Source organism: Aquila chrysaetos, chromosome 2, assembly GCF_900496995.4.
Source record: "Aquila chrysaetos chrysaetos chromosome 2, bAquChr1.4, whole genome shotgun sequence".
Taxonomy (NCBI): Eukaryota; Metazoa; Chordata; class Aves; order Accipitriformes; family Accipitridae; genus Aquila; species Aquila chrysaetos.
In genome coordinates, this window is record NC_044005.1 from 12,769,821 (window position 1) to 12,782,365 (window position 12,545).

The 12,545-nt window shown below is 47.7% G+C and overlaps 1 protein-coding gene across 20 annotated transcripts in view; it reads left to right on the forward strand.

Moving 5' to 3' along the window:
* The first annotated feature begins 11,624 nt into the window (after positions 1 to 11,624).
* CDC42BPB (CDC42 binding protein kinase beta) overlaps positions 11,625 to 12,545 on the forward strand; it is a 101,756-nt gene continuing 100,835 nt past the window's right edge. For 5 of the 20 annotated variants that reach the window (XM_041122052.1, XM_030032450.2, XM_041122054.1 and 2 more), the window contains exon 1: positions 11,891 to 12,146. In XM_041122052.1, the coding sequence (XP_040977986.1) occupies positions 11,969 to 12,146 (178 nt within the window). In that variant the 5' untranslated portion in view covers positions 11,891 to 11,968. Of the gene's footprint in view, positions 12,147 to 12,545 lie in introns of all 20 variants that reach the window. The other 15 variants (XM_030032467.2, XM_041122055.1, XM_030032441.2 and 12 more) reach the window with 7 other exon arrangements.

Genomic DNA, 12,545 nt, shown 5'->3' on the forward strand with positions numbered 1-12,545 from the left:
CTCCCGGCACTTGGTTGAGAGCCCACAAGAGGTGGGTGGGAAACAAGAGGGGAACTGGAAATACTGTGATTAGCCAGAAGGAAGTTGTAAACACTTTGGCATGCTGCAGGGCTGGAGGACAGGGACACGGGAAGCATGAGCGGGAAAGGTGGGAACGGGACTGGAGAGCTGGATGCAGAGCAGATCTGAGGATGCTGCTGTCGAAATGATACAGAAGACGAGTGGAGGAATGAGCGTTAGTGCACAGGGCACAGATCCAATGGAAAAAGGTTCCTTAGTTCAGCTGCTCATGTGCCCTCTCCATCCTGGATCAATACTGACTAACTGATTGACATGATTAACAGTGACCTGATCTCCGGAGTTCTGCACAGCCGTATCTTTAAATGTGGCACAGTTAGCTGATCTCCTTCCCTTATAACTACTCATAGCCCAAAGACGGTTTTACCATGTGATTGGTTTCTTCCTCTGTTTTAGCACTGTAGCTCTCTTGCCCATTTCTTACATCAAACTTGAGAAAACCAGCATGCATCAGTACAGTCCTTCATGGACTGTTCCTATTATTTCGTCATTCACTTCTGCAGTGACTACTGACGAAGCAGATACCGTGCTCTCTTTTTTATCCTGAAACAGCAAATTTATTCACTGACGGCTTCCAAACCAGTGACTGCTAATAACTGAGGCTTATCATAATACATGCTTACACTGCATATCTAGCTGGCTTGCTTCTGCTACAAAACAGTGGGTTTGCTCATTTTTAAAAGACAGTCTTCCAGCTCTCTCAACTTTTGCATGGCTGTGACGCTCCTCTGGTTGCAATGCTGTATTTTGGAGGTGGCCTGAACTGCATAAGATCAAAACATTCCACGTTCCAAGTTTCTAGTCCTTTTCCATCGTAAGTCATTTGCACATATTATAAATGGTGCTTTCCCAAAGTGTATTTGAGTTTCTTGCAAATCAGGGCTTTTATAGGAAAGAGATATTAAGCATATGCCCAGCCTGCAGTCTAAAGGACCAGGCTTCTTAATCTGGCCACTCTCCTTCAGCATGATGGGGGAAGCAGTCTGCAAGCAAAACTATTAGAGGTTTAGCTGTGTGCCCATGGGAATACAAAAGCCCTTCTGCATGGTCATACGCTAACTAGAAAGGGCCATTAAAACACCATTAGAGCTCATACTTTGTAATGAATGAGGCCCACAGCCCTGCCTCAAGGTAGTGAAAATGAAGCAAACCTTCACTGTAGCCTCAGGAGTTATTCTCAAGGGGAAATGCAGTAGGCAGGAGGAGGTGCAGGCAGAACAGGACCGGAGACCGCATGCCAACTGCATTAGAATCACAGAATCATAGAATCATAGAATGATTTAGGTTGGAAAAGACCTTTAAGATCGAGTCCAACTGTAAACCTAACACTGCCAAATCCACTGCCAATGTCACGGCCTGTCCCACACAGGCAGGACAGCTACTCACAGCAACACCAGTAATGCTAGAGGGGCAATGGCCAATCTGACCAGGCTGCATCTTGGCAAGTCGGAGGCTGCTACAAGGTACTTTAGATACATGAGGCTGCCTACATGACATCAGGGTCAAAATCCTGGGATAGGTTTCCACCCAGGGCTCAGTGTGGCTCAAACCTTGGGTTGCTGCCCCATGTTCCTGTGTGTGCCACCAGCCAAGGCCATCCTCGTGCTTTGCTAGGGGTCCAGCAGGATCCCACAATGGGATCTGCACATCAGCCTGTTCAGTGGTGGCTGGTCCGCAAGGAGGCTTTCTCAGTAGTAACACACCAGATAGTTTTGGAGCAAGATAGATGTGTGGACATGACTAGTGAGGACCTGACAAGGTAGGTCCATTTGTTAGCTTAGAGCAGTCTTTGTTATGTTCAGAGGAGAGACTGTATCAGCCCTGCTGAGCAGTGTCTCAGGAGGTTCTCTGTGAGGCTTGGCTTGAGGGGTGATACCCTCTCTACTCCTGCACAAAGCCTGTTTTCCCCAGAAAAGGTGGCAGTTAGATGAGCCAGCAATGTGTCTTTGTGACAAAGAAGGGCAAAGGTACCCTGGGCTGCGGTAGGAGGAATGTTGCCAGGAGGTTGAGAGTGATCCTTCCCCTCTACTCAACACAGGTGAGGCCGTATCTGGAGCACCGTGTCCAGTTCTGGGCTCCCCAGTACAAGGCAGACATGGACATAGTGGAGAGAGACCAGTGAAGGGCCACTAAGATAATTAAGGGACTAGAGCATCTCTTTTATGAGGAAAGGCTCAGAGAGCTGGGACTGTTCAACCTGGAGAAGAGAAGGCTCTGGGGGGATCTTATCAACATACATAAATACCTGAAGGGGGAGTGCAAAGAGGACAGAGCCAGGCTCTTTTCAGTGGTGCCCAGTGACAGGAGAAGAGGCAGTGGGCACAAACAGAAACCTGGGAGTTTCCATCTGAACATCAAGAAACACTTTTTCTCTATGAGGGTGACCAAGCACTGGTACAGGTTACCCAGGGAGGTTGTGGAGTCTCCATCCCTGGAAATATTGGGAGCTTTGAGCAACCTGGTCTCGTGGAATGTGTCCCTGCCCATGGCAGAGGGCTTGGAACTAGATGATCTTTAAGGTCCCTTCCAACCCAAACCATTCTATGATTCTCTCATCCCTGGAGATACTGCCCATGGTCCCGGGCAACTGGGTCTAGGTGACCCTGCTTGAGCAGGGGGGTTGGACCAGATGACCTACAGAGGCCTCTTCCAACCCCAACCATTCTGTGATCTGTGATTCTGTAATACAAGCAGTGAAGATCATGTGTAACACCTGGACTCCCAGCACTTTTAAAAAGGTGACCTCAACTTTCTACTATGACAATGAGTGATTACATTTGGAAGCTGTCCCTGAGATTCTGCTTGAGCTGAAGCCTGCTGCAAGTACTTTGCATTTACTCTTAGAAACTACACCCAGCTGGATGGTTCAGAGAACAAATGTATTTGAATTAGGCATGTGGATTTGCATCCTAATCATGTTATCATGATTAAGTAGTACCTCAGTGTTACCTGAGGCAACCATAGGCTACACACCTAAATGAAACCTGAAATAGTCAAACCCCTTCTGCTTTACATATATTATGTCAGTGCAGATTTTCACATCTGCAGGGCAAATCATAGATTGGCAAGCAGCATTTCAATGATTGAAAGACACAGCCTTACCCAGGACAGGCACCAATTAATTGCAGTAATGATGGATGCTTTGAAATAATGTATCCTGTTCCTGGACCATCACAAAATTAAATTTAGATCTTGACCTACTCCCAGCATAATCAATAGCAAAACCTCAGGGTCAGCTGGACATCAGTGGATTTCAATGAAGTTATGACCATTTCTACCAACTGAAGATCAGCCCTGGGGAGTTCAGTTATTGACAGTGAGTCTCTGCAATTTGCTATTGACTTCAATGAAGTCATGACAATTTACTGTAGCTGGGGATCTACCCCCCCTCCTGCTTAATGTCAGGAACAGAAGCAGTATCCATTTAGAATAGAATATAACAGAATAGAACAGATCAGAAGAGAACAGAATATTTCAGTTGAAAGGGACCTACAACAATCAGCTAGTCCAACTGCCTGACCACTTAAGGGCTGACCAAGTCAAAGCATTTTATTAAGGGCATTGTCCAAATGCTGCTTAAAGACTGACAGGCTTGGGGCATGGACCACCTCTCTAAGAAGCCTGTTCCAGTGTTTGACCACCCACTCGGTAAAGAAATGCTTCCTAATCTCCAGCCTAAACTTCCCTGGCGCAGCTTTGAGTCATTCTCATGCATCCCATCACTGGATACCAGGGAGAAGAGATCAGCACCTCCCTCTCCACTTCCCCTCCTCAGGAAGCTGTAGAATACAATAAGGTTGCCCCTCAGCCTCCTTTTCTCCAAATGAGACAAGCCCAAAGTCCTTAGCCGCTCCTCATATGGCATTCCTTCCAGCCCTTTCACCAGCTTTTTTGCCCTCTTCTGGATGCGTTCAGGGACCTTAACATCCTTCTTAAATTGTGGGGCCCAGAACTACACACAGTATTCGAGGTGATCCTCTCAGAAAGAGGAATCACACCTTCATGCTATTCTGGGTTGTCCAGCCTGAGCACTCAGCCTGTGGCAATGACGACTGTAGATTCTTCATTTCTGCACTCAGAAAAGTCTCCGTTTCCCCGTCACAGCTAACAGACTCAGAACAACAAGTCATAATCACAGCAGCTGCTTCCTCTTACACCATACATCTGCCCTTATATCTCACAGCAGGGAAGCAGCTCTCTGAACCCAAGCCTACTTGAGGAATCCCTCCTTGCTGCTCCTCCCTTGGTGCTTGCTGGTTGGAGGACCTCCTCGCCTGGGTCTACAGCCTCTTGGCACCATGTTGTAATTACTGCCTGGTCTTTTGTCACTGAAAACAGGGCTTAGATAAAACATGTGTGATGCCATAAAGTGTATGTTTGACTGTCTCACGCACTAGCAGATGCAGTCTCTACCCCCCATGTTAGTAGGAATTGCACCCACACCTGTAACGTCGCGGTTCATCTTGTCTGCAAAGTTGAAATCACAACTGAAGCAGTTCACCGCAGATTTGATTTTCAAAACTTCAAGTTGTTCTGAAATGTGCGGATCATTTCAACATTGTATGGAGACAACTATACAGAGCTAAAAAGAAAACAAGATAAAAGAGTGGGGACTGCAGATAACTTTTTATTGCCAGGAGTGGTTGAGGGCTGGCAACTATGGAGCCAGCTGGAGACCTGTGCAGGGCCAGCAGTTGTCCTTTCCTTCTTCACTGAAGGTGGAAGAGTGAGGCTTGCTGCTACTCCTTCCGAGGGCAGGTGAATGCCCTCCCAGGAGCACCGCCAGCCACCATTCAGCCCCCAACCCCAAATCAGCAGGTACATATCCAGCTCTTCAGGGTCCTCCCTGGCTTTTTGTCTGCCCTTCCCCTTGATACCTGCAGACTGCATGATCTCCCCAGACCTCTGAAGAGTCCAGCTGGGTGCCACCACCCACTCCTGCAGCATCTGCTACCGGACGATGAGTAGCTCATCGCTAGTCCCGAAGAGAAGGGGGTCAACATGAAGGATGACAGGGAGCCAGCCCCCAGCAGGAAGGTGGGAAGGGGGGGCATCAAGTATTTCCCATGGGGTGGGGGACTGGCAGTGGCTGGGAGAAGGGGAGTCAGGCAGGGGTAGCATTCACACTTGCCTGCAGTGCTGTGAAGTTCAGGTCTCTTCTGAATTGCTGTCAATGTTGTTACAAATCTTGGTAATTGCTGGCATAACATGTAAGACCGAGTGCTTCTGCGAAGCTCTGCTGAGATGGGGTAAGGCAGAAGCCAAAGATAGTCGCGTTTGTGTAAATCCAGACTGAGTGCCTCTGGATATGTAATGGTGCAGCCAAGATCAACCTGGAGCTTGGGTACAATCTTTGTTCGGAGCAAATGAATAGGAGCAAAATGTCTTTTTTGCACATTGTCAGAAAAATCACTTTGTTTTTGGAAGAGGTTCTGTTCGAACAGAAAAGTGAGAATTATCAGGAGCAGCCTTTCAGGATATTTGATGCTGAAGTTGGTACAGTTATTTTTTCACTGTCCCAGGATACTGTGAATAAATTGAAGCCATTTTGGTCTCACCTCTGCCTTTCTGAACAGTGCTTGGAAATTTATAATAAAGAACCATCAGCTGAGAATGGTTTGCCAGGTCGTCATTACTGAAGAAGTAAAATTATTTTCTGCACAATATCTCCTGCTGCTTTTAGGGCACTGTACAGCTGTATTTTTCCTGAATGTATCTTAGAAATAGATTGGAATATTTTCTGATTTCAACTTCTCATTGCCACACAATTATTATCTATGGATTGTCCATTGTGGAGAGGGAACCAGGGAAGAGAATACAATAGAACTTGCTTTTTATTTTGATTATATAGTTTCTGAAAATCAAAGAGCACTTTGTCATAGAAGAAAGAAGTGTGTATTAAAGTAACATCACTTAAAATGCAAAAATATTTCATTCAAAGCAGATTATTTCTTTCCCTTGTAGGTAGACTTAGTTGTGCTTATCTCCATGGGAACACTCCTGTTAAAGTCAGTGACAGATTTTTAAAGGTTCAAGAGAGAAGACTGGAGAAGTTTTATTTTTCATCTCCAGTCATTCCTCTCAAGACATAAAAAAATTAATAAAATGCAGTATTAATATAAAATATAATATGAATAACACTGCTACTCTCAGCAACCCAAGAGAACTAATCCTACAGATTAGCCAAGAAAAGGAACACATTTCCTTTCTATTTTTTGCACGTATCACCTAAAACTCATCTTATTCTCCGCAACGAACAGTACTACTGTCAGCTTGGCTGAACCAGAGTGCCAGAGTACCTAGCAAAAAATAAAAAAGCCCACAAAACAAAATCGGATAATCTTAGTCTAGCATCAACTCAAGCGAAAAAATTGCCTCTAGCAACATGATGCTTTTCACACTTCGTACAAAGATTGATCTGACTGAGTCTGGCAGATGTGAAGTTGCAGTAACACAACACTATTAAATGACAAAATGGCAGCTGCACAGAGAGCAAGACGTGGTACTGCTACTTGCAAGATGCCATAATTTTAAAGAGTATTTGGGTTCTTTAATATCAACTCTGTACCACTGCTTCCATCTCCTTTAAGACCCCTGAAGTAGCATGAGCCTAAGTGGGGGAGGTATGTTTTGTTTTGTCACTCTTTCAACACTGCCGTGTGCCTGAACAGACTGGATCATTAAGCCAATGCTTTCCTTAGGATATTGTGGACTTCAAATCAGAACTAAAATAAAAATGAGCTCTTGTGTTGCCTAAATGTGGTGATGACATTCTGTTCCAGATGTCCATGACAATGACCTCATCTAAACCCCTAGTTTCCTACACTTCAGTCATTTTTCAGACAAATTCTGGAAAAAAAAAAGAACAAGTGGCCTCGTAATGATTTTGATGGAAGCAGCTGCCCACTTCAGTTAATGCGGCTCTCAAAGCGTGAATGGAATGGGAAGCCCGTTAATTTGATGTGATCCATTTCAGGCTTCTTGTGTTAAACTGCCTGTAATCAGGAAACATACTGATCAATAAGACTGACGGTTTCCTGAAACAGCAGCAGGGAGGCAAGTTCCCTTCTTTCAGGTGAACTTTAAATAGGCATAAATTATTGAGTAAGAAAACTATAGGAGTGAGAAAAAATACTGAAGTAAAAACCAATGTGTTTGGGAACCTGCTGCATCTAGACTGGAAGAAGTGAGGGATTAGCATGGTTTCTTTGCCTATGATGGCACTCCACTTGCTAAATCCTGCAAAGCAAATGAGTCAGAAGTGATAATATCCCTAAATGTCTCTACTAATACACCTAAAGATTTTTTGCTTCTTTAGGTTTTTTTCTCTTTAAGAAAGCATGCACCAAGTGCAAAATCGTTTCGTATCCCAGTTTGCCTCACCTTCAGTTCAAAATGTTGGGTTATACCATCACCAAAATCTAGATACTCACAAAAGCAAAACAGAAGAACTGTCAACAAATGCACTTAATGCCAGAATGCACTTAACAGAAGGTAGCCTGCCAAATGGCTTTGCTGCTTTTTTTTTTATTATTATTGTTATGAGAAAGCATTTGGAAAATGAAAATTGGAAATGACTAGAGTCTTAGCCCTTCCCAGCATTTCTCCGTGAACAACTGCCCTTTCTTTCCTCCCACTTCACTCATCATCATGTGCAAAGACAAGAGCATTTGTGAAACTTCCTTGCTCAGCTAGTGCATTACCAGTGAGCTGAGGCAGACAGAGCTCCCTGGAAGCTGAAGCAGAGTTCTAGCATTCATCACCAAAAGAGAAGAGACCTTGTCTTCGAGAAATTTTCCGGGTACTTCCCACCATGGCTAACATCACACCAATGGTGACCTAGCTGCTGTTGTTTTTAATACTGAGTACATTAGCTCAATGCTCAAACTTACATGATGCAAGGTCATCAAAGACAGCCCCCACTGATAGACTATTTTTGGCTCCCAGTATGGATGACAGCTGTAGATTTACACTGCTTTTGGCAAGAAGGAATTTTTTAGAATATTGCCAAATACAAACAGAGCTGGAAAGGTGACAGTTTCCTAAAAAATAATTCCAGGAAGGAAAGTCTATGATAACAACAAGATATAAACCAGTCATGTTGCTTTTAAGCATGTTTAACTCTTTCTTATATTCTACCTTTGGAACTCATTACTATGAGATTTCCTGATTTCAACTTAATTATATTTTGCATTCTGAATCCTTAGAAAACTCCTCCCTTGCTGCACATTAGTCAGCTCCCCTCTCAGTTAGAAATTTCAGCTCATTTCCTTAATGAGTAGAATATATTTAGGTCTTCTAGCTAGGTTTTCTAGCTGTTCAGAGTCTCCCCTTGCTTATTAATGTAAAAACGATTAAACCAAAAAGCAAATAAAAGATCGAAACTTGATGCTTTTTTCTCTTTTTCTAGAATTATCTGTCTGACTGTGACAAAGTAAATATTTGCCACATCTTCGCTTTTTTTTTTTTTTAGCATGGGGGTCTTCATTGTCAATGAGCTATGTTTGCAATTTCTGTCCATACTCTTCATATTTCTTCATTCTTCTCAATTCCAAAATGATCTGTGGGTGGATTTTCCTGAAGTCATAAAGTGGTGACACAGCTATTTCCTGTTGCCACCAAAATTCTGTAACAGAATTTCTCCCTCTACTAGTTACTAAGTTACTTGGAGTACAGCCAAAAAAAAAAAAAAAAAAAAAAAAAAAAAAAAAGGAGACCTAAGTTGATTGGATCTGAAAAAACTTTCCAGTAGCCATATGGACTTTGTGCCTTCAGTTCTGTGGCTCTACAATGATTCCAGAAAATATATAAGTGAGAACCCATTCACTTACTTTTTTTTCTCACAAAAAAAGAGAGGATTTTTAAAATCAGATCAGTCCCAGAAAAAGGGGATGTATTTTTCCACTGAAATATGCCACAGGAAAAGGGAACTGTTAAGATGGATCATTTAATTCATTTTAGCCAGACCACATTTATTGTTAGTATATGGAATTGGCACAGATGAGTAACAGAAGCAGAATACCTTCAGCTACATTTTCAAGCTTACATACATTTTTTAGTATGTATACCAAATGTCACTTTTCAACTAGGTAGGTTTTTTGTAACTGAAAATGTTGCTGTGAAAACCCAGCATTATTCACAATACACAAGGCTTTTAACTCTTTGCAAGAGTTTTTGAAATCTTTGAACTAATTCTGGAATACCTACAGTATCGCTCATAAATAATCCTGCATGTGCTGGTCTGATATACTAAACCTTCCATAGTTGTTAAAGCAGGCTTCAATATCATCTGTCACCCATCTGTCGTTTTCCCAGCACAGGACCTGATTCTTCCCTGTGACTGGTGTAAGTCAGGAATTGCTCTTGAAATCCCTGTATTCTACTAATGTAAAACAGACTGAGGAAACTGGAAACATTAGAGTGATTGGTAGGCAGAAAATGGCTATTTCTTCATCCAGCTGCAGTTTCCTTTATAATCTCTTCCTTGCTGAAGGAGGTGGTGATAATCACCATCTGCAGGAACAGATAAGAAGGGGAAAGATAGATATTGTAACAGGATCTTTAAAACTCTGTTCTCCCTAGCCATTACTCTGGTCAACTGCCCAAAAATGAGTCTCCAAAGTGGTAATAAGCGGAAAATGTTAAACTCTACTTTAAAATAAAGCAACAGCACCAGAAAAACAATTGGGATTGTTAAAATGCTAAGGATCCTGCAAATGAATGTATCTGTGATATTAAACAGTTTGAGGTCAGATGAAACAACTGTAACCACGGAGGAACACAGAGAAACAATGAAAACTTCAAGATACACTGTGAAATATTTTTTTCAAGTGGATGTTTGCAGAAGGAAGTACAAAGAGATAGAAGTAATTTAGGAAAAAGAAAACAGAACAAAACTATTTTAGTCCACTGTGGGTTTTCTTTGTTTTGAAATTATAGGTTCTCAGTATAAAAGTATGATTCATGGGATCTTCTATCGAACTGCACTTTTTAGAATTAACAGGTCCCAACACAGCCGTACCTCTTGATCCAGGTAGCAGGTCCAAATGCACAGCACAGTATTATTACGACCTGAATAGCTCTCTAACAGGTATTTGGTGTCAAAGAGATACCTATCAGACATGCTTGAGGGCCAAGGGCTCCCAGAAACAAGTATTTCTGTAATCATTTGCTGGACCTCTCTGTCATGTTGGGAGCAATACTTTCCGCTACGCAATACTCCTTCTAGCTCTGTCTGGTTATGCTCTTGCCCTTTTGAAAAGGGCAGCTCCCTGTATGCAGCACTGGTCGGGTTTGGCATAGCCACTGGCCCTGAAGGTGATGGTTGAGAACATTATGGTCTTTCAATGACGACTGACATGTCATGTCTGATTGTGGAGGACCCCTGGCAACTGCAGCTACCACGGTGCAAACCCCTGTCTAGCTCCAGCTCCTGGGGGCAGGGGTTTTCCCAGCTCTACAGAACCAGCACCCAGCTGGCTCTCTTTCCGGTGTGATGATTTTCAGCACACAGCGCTCCATCTACTCTGCAGGGGAGACGAGCAAGGAAAAGGCATCTTTCCCAGTTCAGCTTTGCATCAGGACCTGACTGTCTGCATTCCTAGAGAGGTAAACTCCCATCTCAAGCTACTCAGCATCTTGCCTTAAGGTGCTTGCAGCCTCTGGAGAGAACAGTTCTCAGACTAAGTTGTAATGCAAAAATAAAAAAAAAAGCACAGCAAAAAGTTTGAGTGCCTTACACCCAGCTCCCTTCTCCTTCAAGGGAGCGTGAACAGCAGCTGTTAATGCACATGGCTCTATTTGCCCAAGCTAGCTGCTGCTGCCACTGCTTTGAAATAAAGCCCTATCACCAGGTAGGTTTTGAAAAGTGCAGAAAGCCACAGCTTCCAGATGCCATGTCGTGGTGTGAGGCCTTGCCTACCCTGCCAGCCCCGTGCCTGTTGCCAGGGGCTCCACCGAAGCAAGTCTGACCAGACAGCAGGGAACTGCGGCCGAGGCAGGGAAAGGGGAAGCCCTGCTCCAGCCGCGGCCGGAGAAGCCTCCCGAGCTCGACATCGGCGCTGGGCAGGCAGCAGCCCGCAAAGGCCTGTGGGGATGGCGGCCCCCGGGGTCACCCCTGTCCTTCGAGGGAAGCCACGGCCTGGCACAGCCTGCTACGGGCCGGGGTGGCTCGGGCCAGGCTACCCGGCCTCCAGAGCGCCGCGGTCCCGGCCGGCCGGGCGGGCGGGGAGGAGACCTGGCCCCCGAAACCCTGTCGGGGTGGCACAGGCTGGGGGACGAAAGTGCGGCTGGGAACGCGCAGCCCGCGCTGCCTCCGCCCCTCACGCCCTCCGCGGCGAATCTGCCGAGGCGCTGCACGGAGCGGGTAGGCCCCGTCCCGTCCCCGTCCCCCCTCCCGCCCGCCGCCGCTACGGTGCGGCGCTCGTCCCAATCTTCCTGCGCGGCTTCGCGCGGCCCTGCCCACGTCGGAGCGCGCGGACGCTGCGTGGTGGGCGTGGCCGGGCGCCGCCGGGGCTGCTCCGTGGGACGCGCCGGGCCGCGCTCGCCGGGGCCGCCGCTGCCGGGGGAGGAGGAGGAGGAGCGGGAGCAGCCCTTCCCCGCCGCCGGGGAGAGGCCGGAGCGGGGAGGGGGGGGGGGGTGGCCGGGTGCGGCCCATGGACCGTCCGGGCCTGAGGCGGAGCCCGTGGAAGGAGCCGCTCGGCCCCGGCGCGGCCGTGAGGGGCGGGAGGCGGCGCGGGGTGCGGGCGGTGCGGCGCGGCTGAGCGCGGCGCCCCGGGCCTTTGCGCGCCGCCGTCCGCCGGCTTCGCCGCCGCCCGAGCGGCTCGGCTCGGCTCGGCTCGGCTCGGCCCGGGCCGGCCCTGCCGTGCCCTGCGCCCGCCGCCGCGGCACCATGTCGGCCAAGGTGCGGCTGAAGCGGCTGGAGCAGCTGGTGCTGGACGGGCCGCAGCGGCACGACAGCGTGCTGAGCGTGGAGACCCTGCTCGACCTCCTGGTCGGCGTCTACGCCGAGTGCAGCCGCGACTCGCCGCTCCGCCGCGACCGATACGTCTCCGACTTCCTCGAGTGGGGTGAGGACGGGGACGAGCCGCGGGGATGGGGGGGGACGGACGGGGGACGACGTTGCCGGGCCGGGGCCGTGAGGGGGAGGGACGGGGCCCGGATAGCGGGGGTGTGTGTCGGGGGGGGGGGGATCCCCGCCGCCCTGATCCCCGGGCGAGGGGCGGCGAGCTGCCCCGGGAGAGCGGCCCGGCCCGGCCCCGGGAGTCCGCTCCCCGCCGCCGCTCCCGTCTGCAGCCGGGCCGGGCCGGGGTGGGGAGACGCCGCCCCTGGATGCGGAGCCTCCCTGGGGAACACCCCCGCCGCCAGCCGGGCCTTGACCCCTCGCAGGTCTCCTCCCAGCTCCGCTCGGTCCCAAGCGAACCGCTTGGCAGCCGGCAGCAGGAGCAGCACCGGAGTGTCCTTTGCTT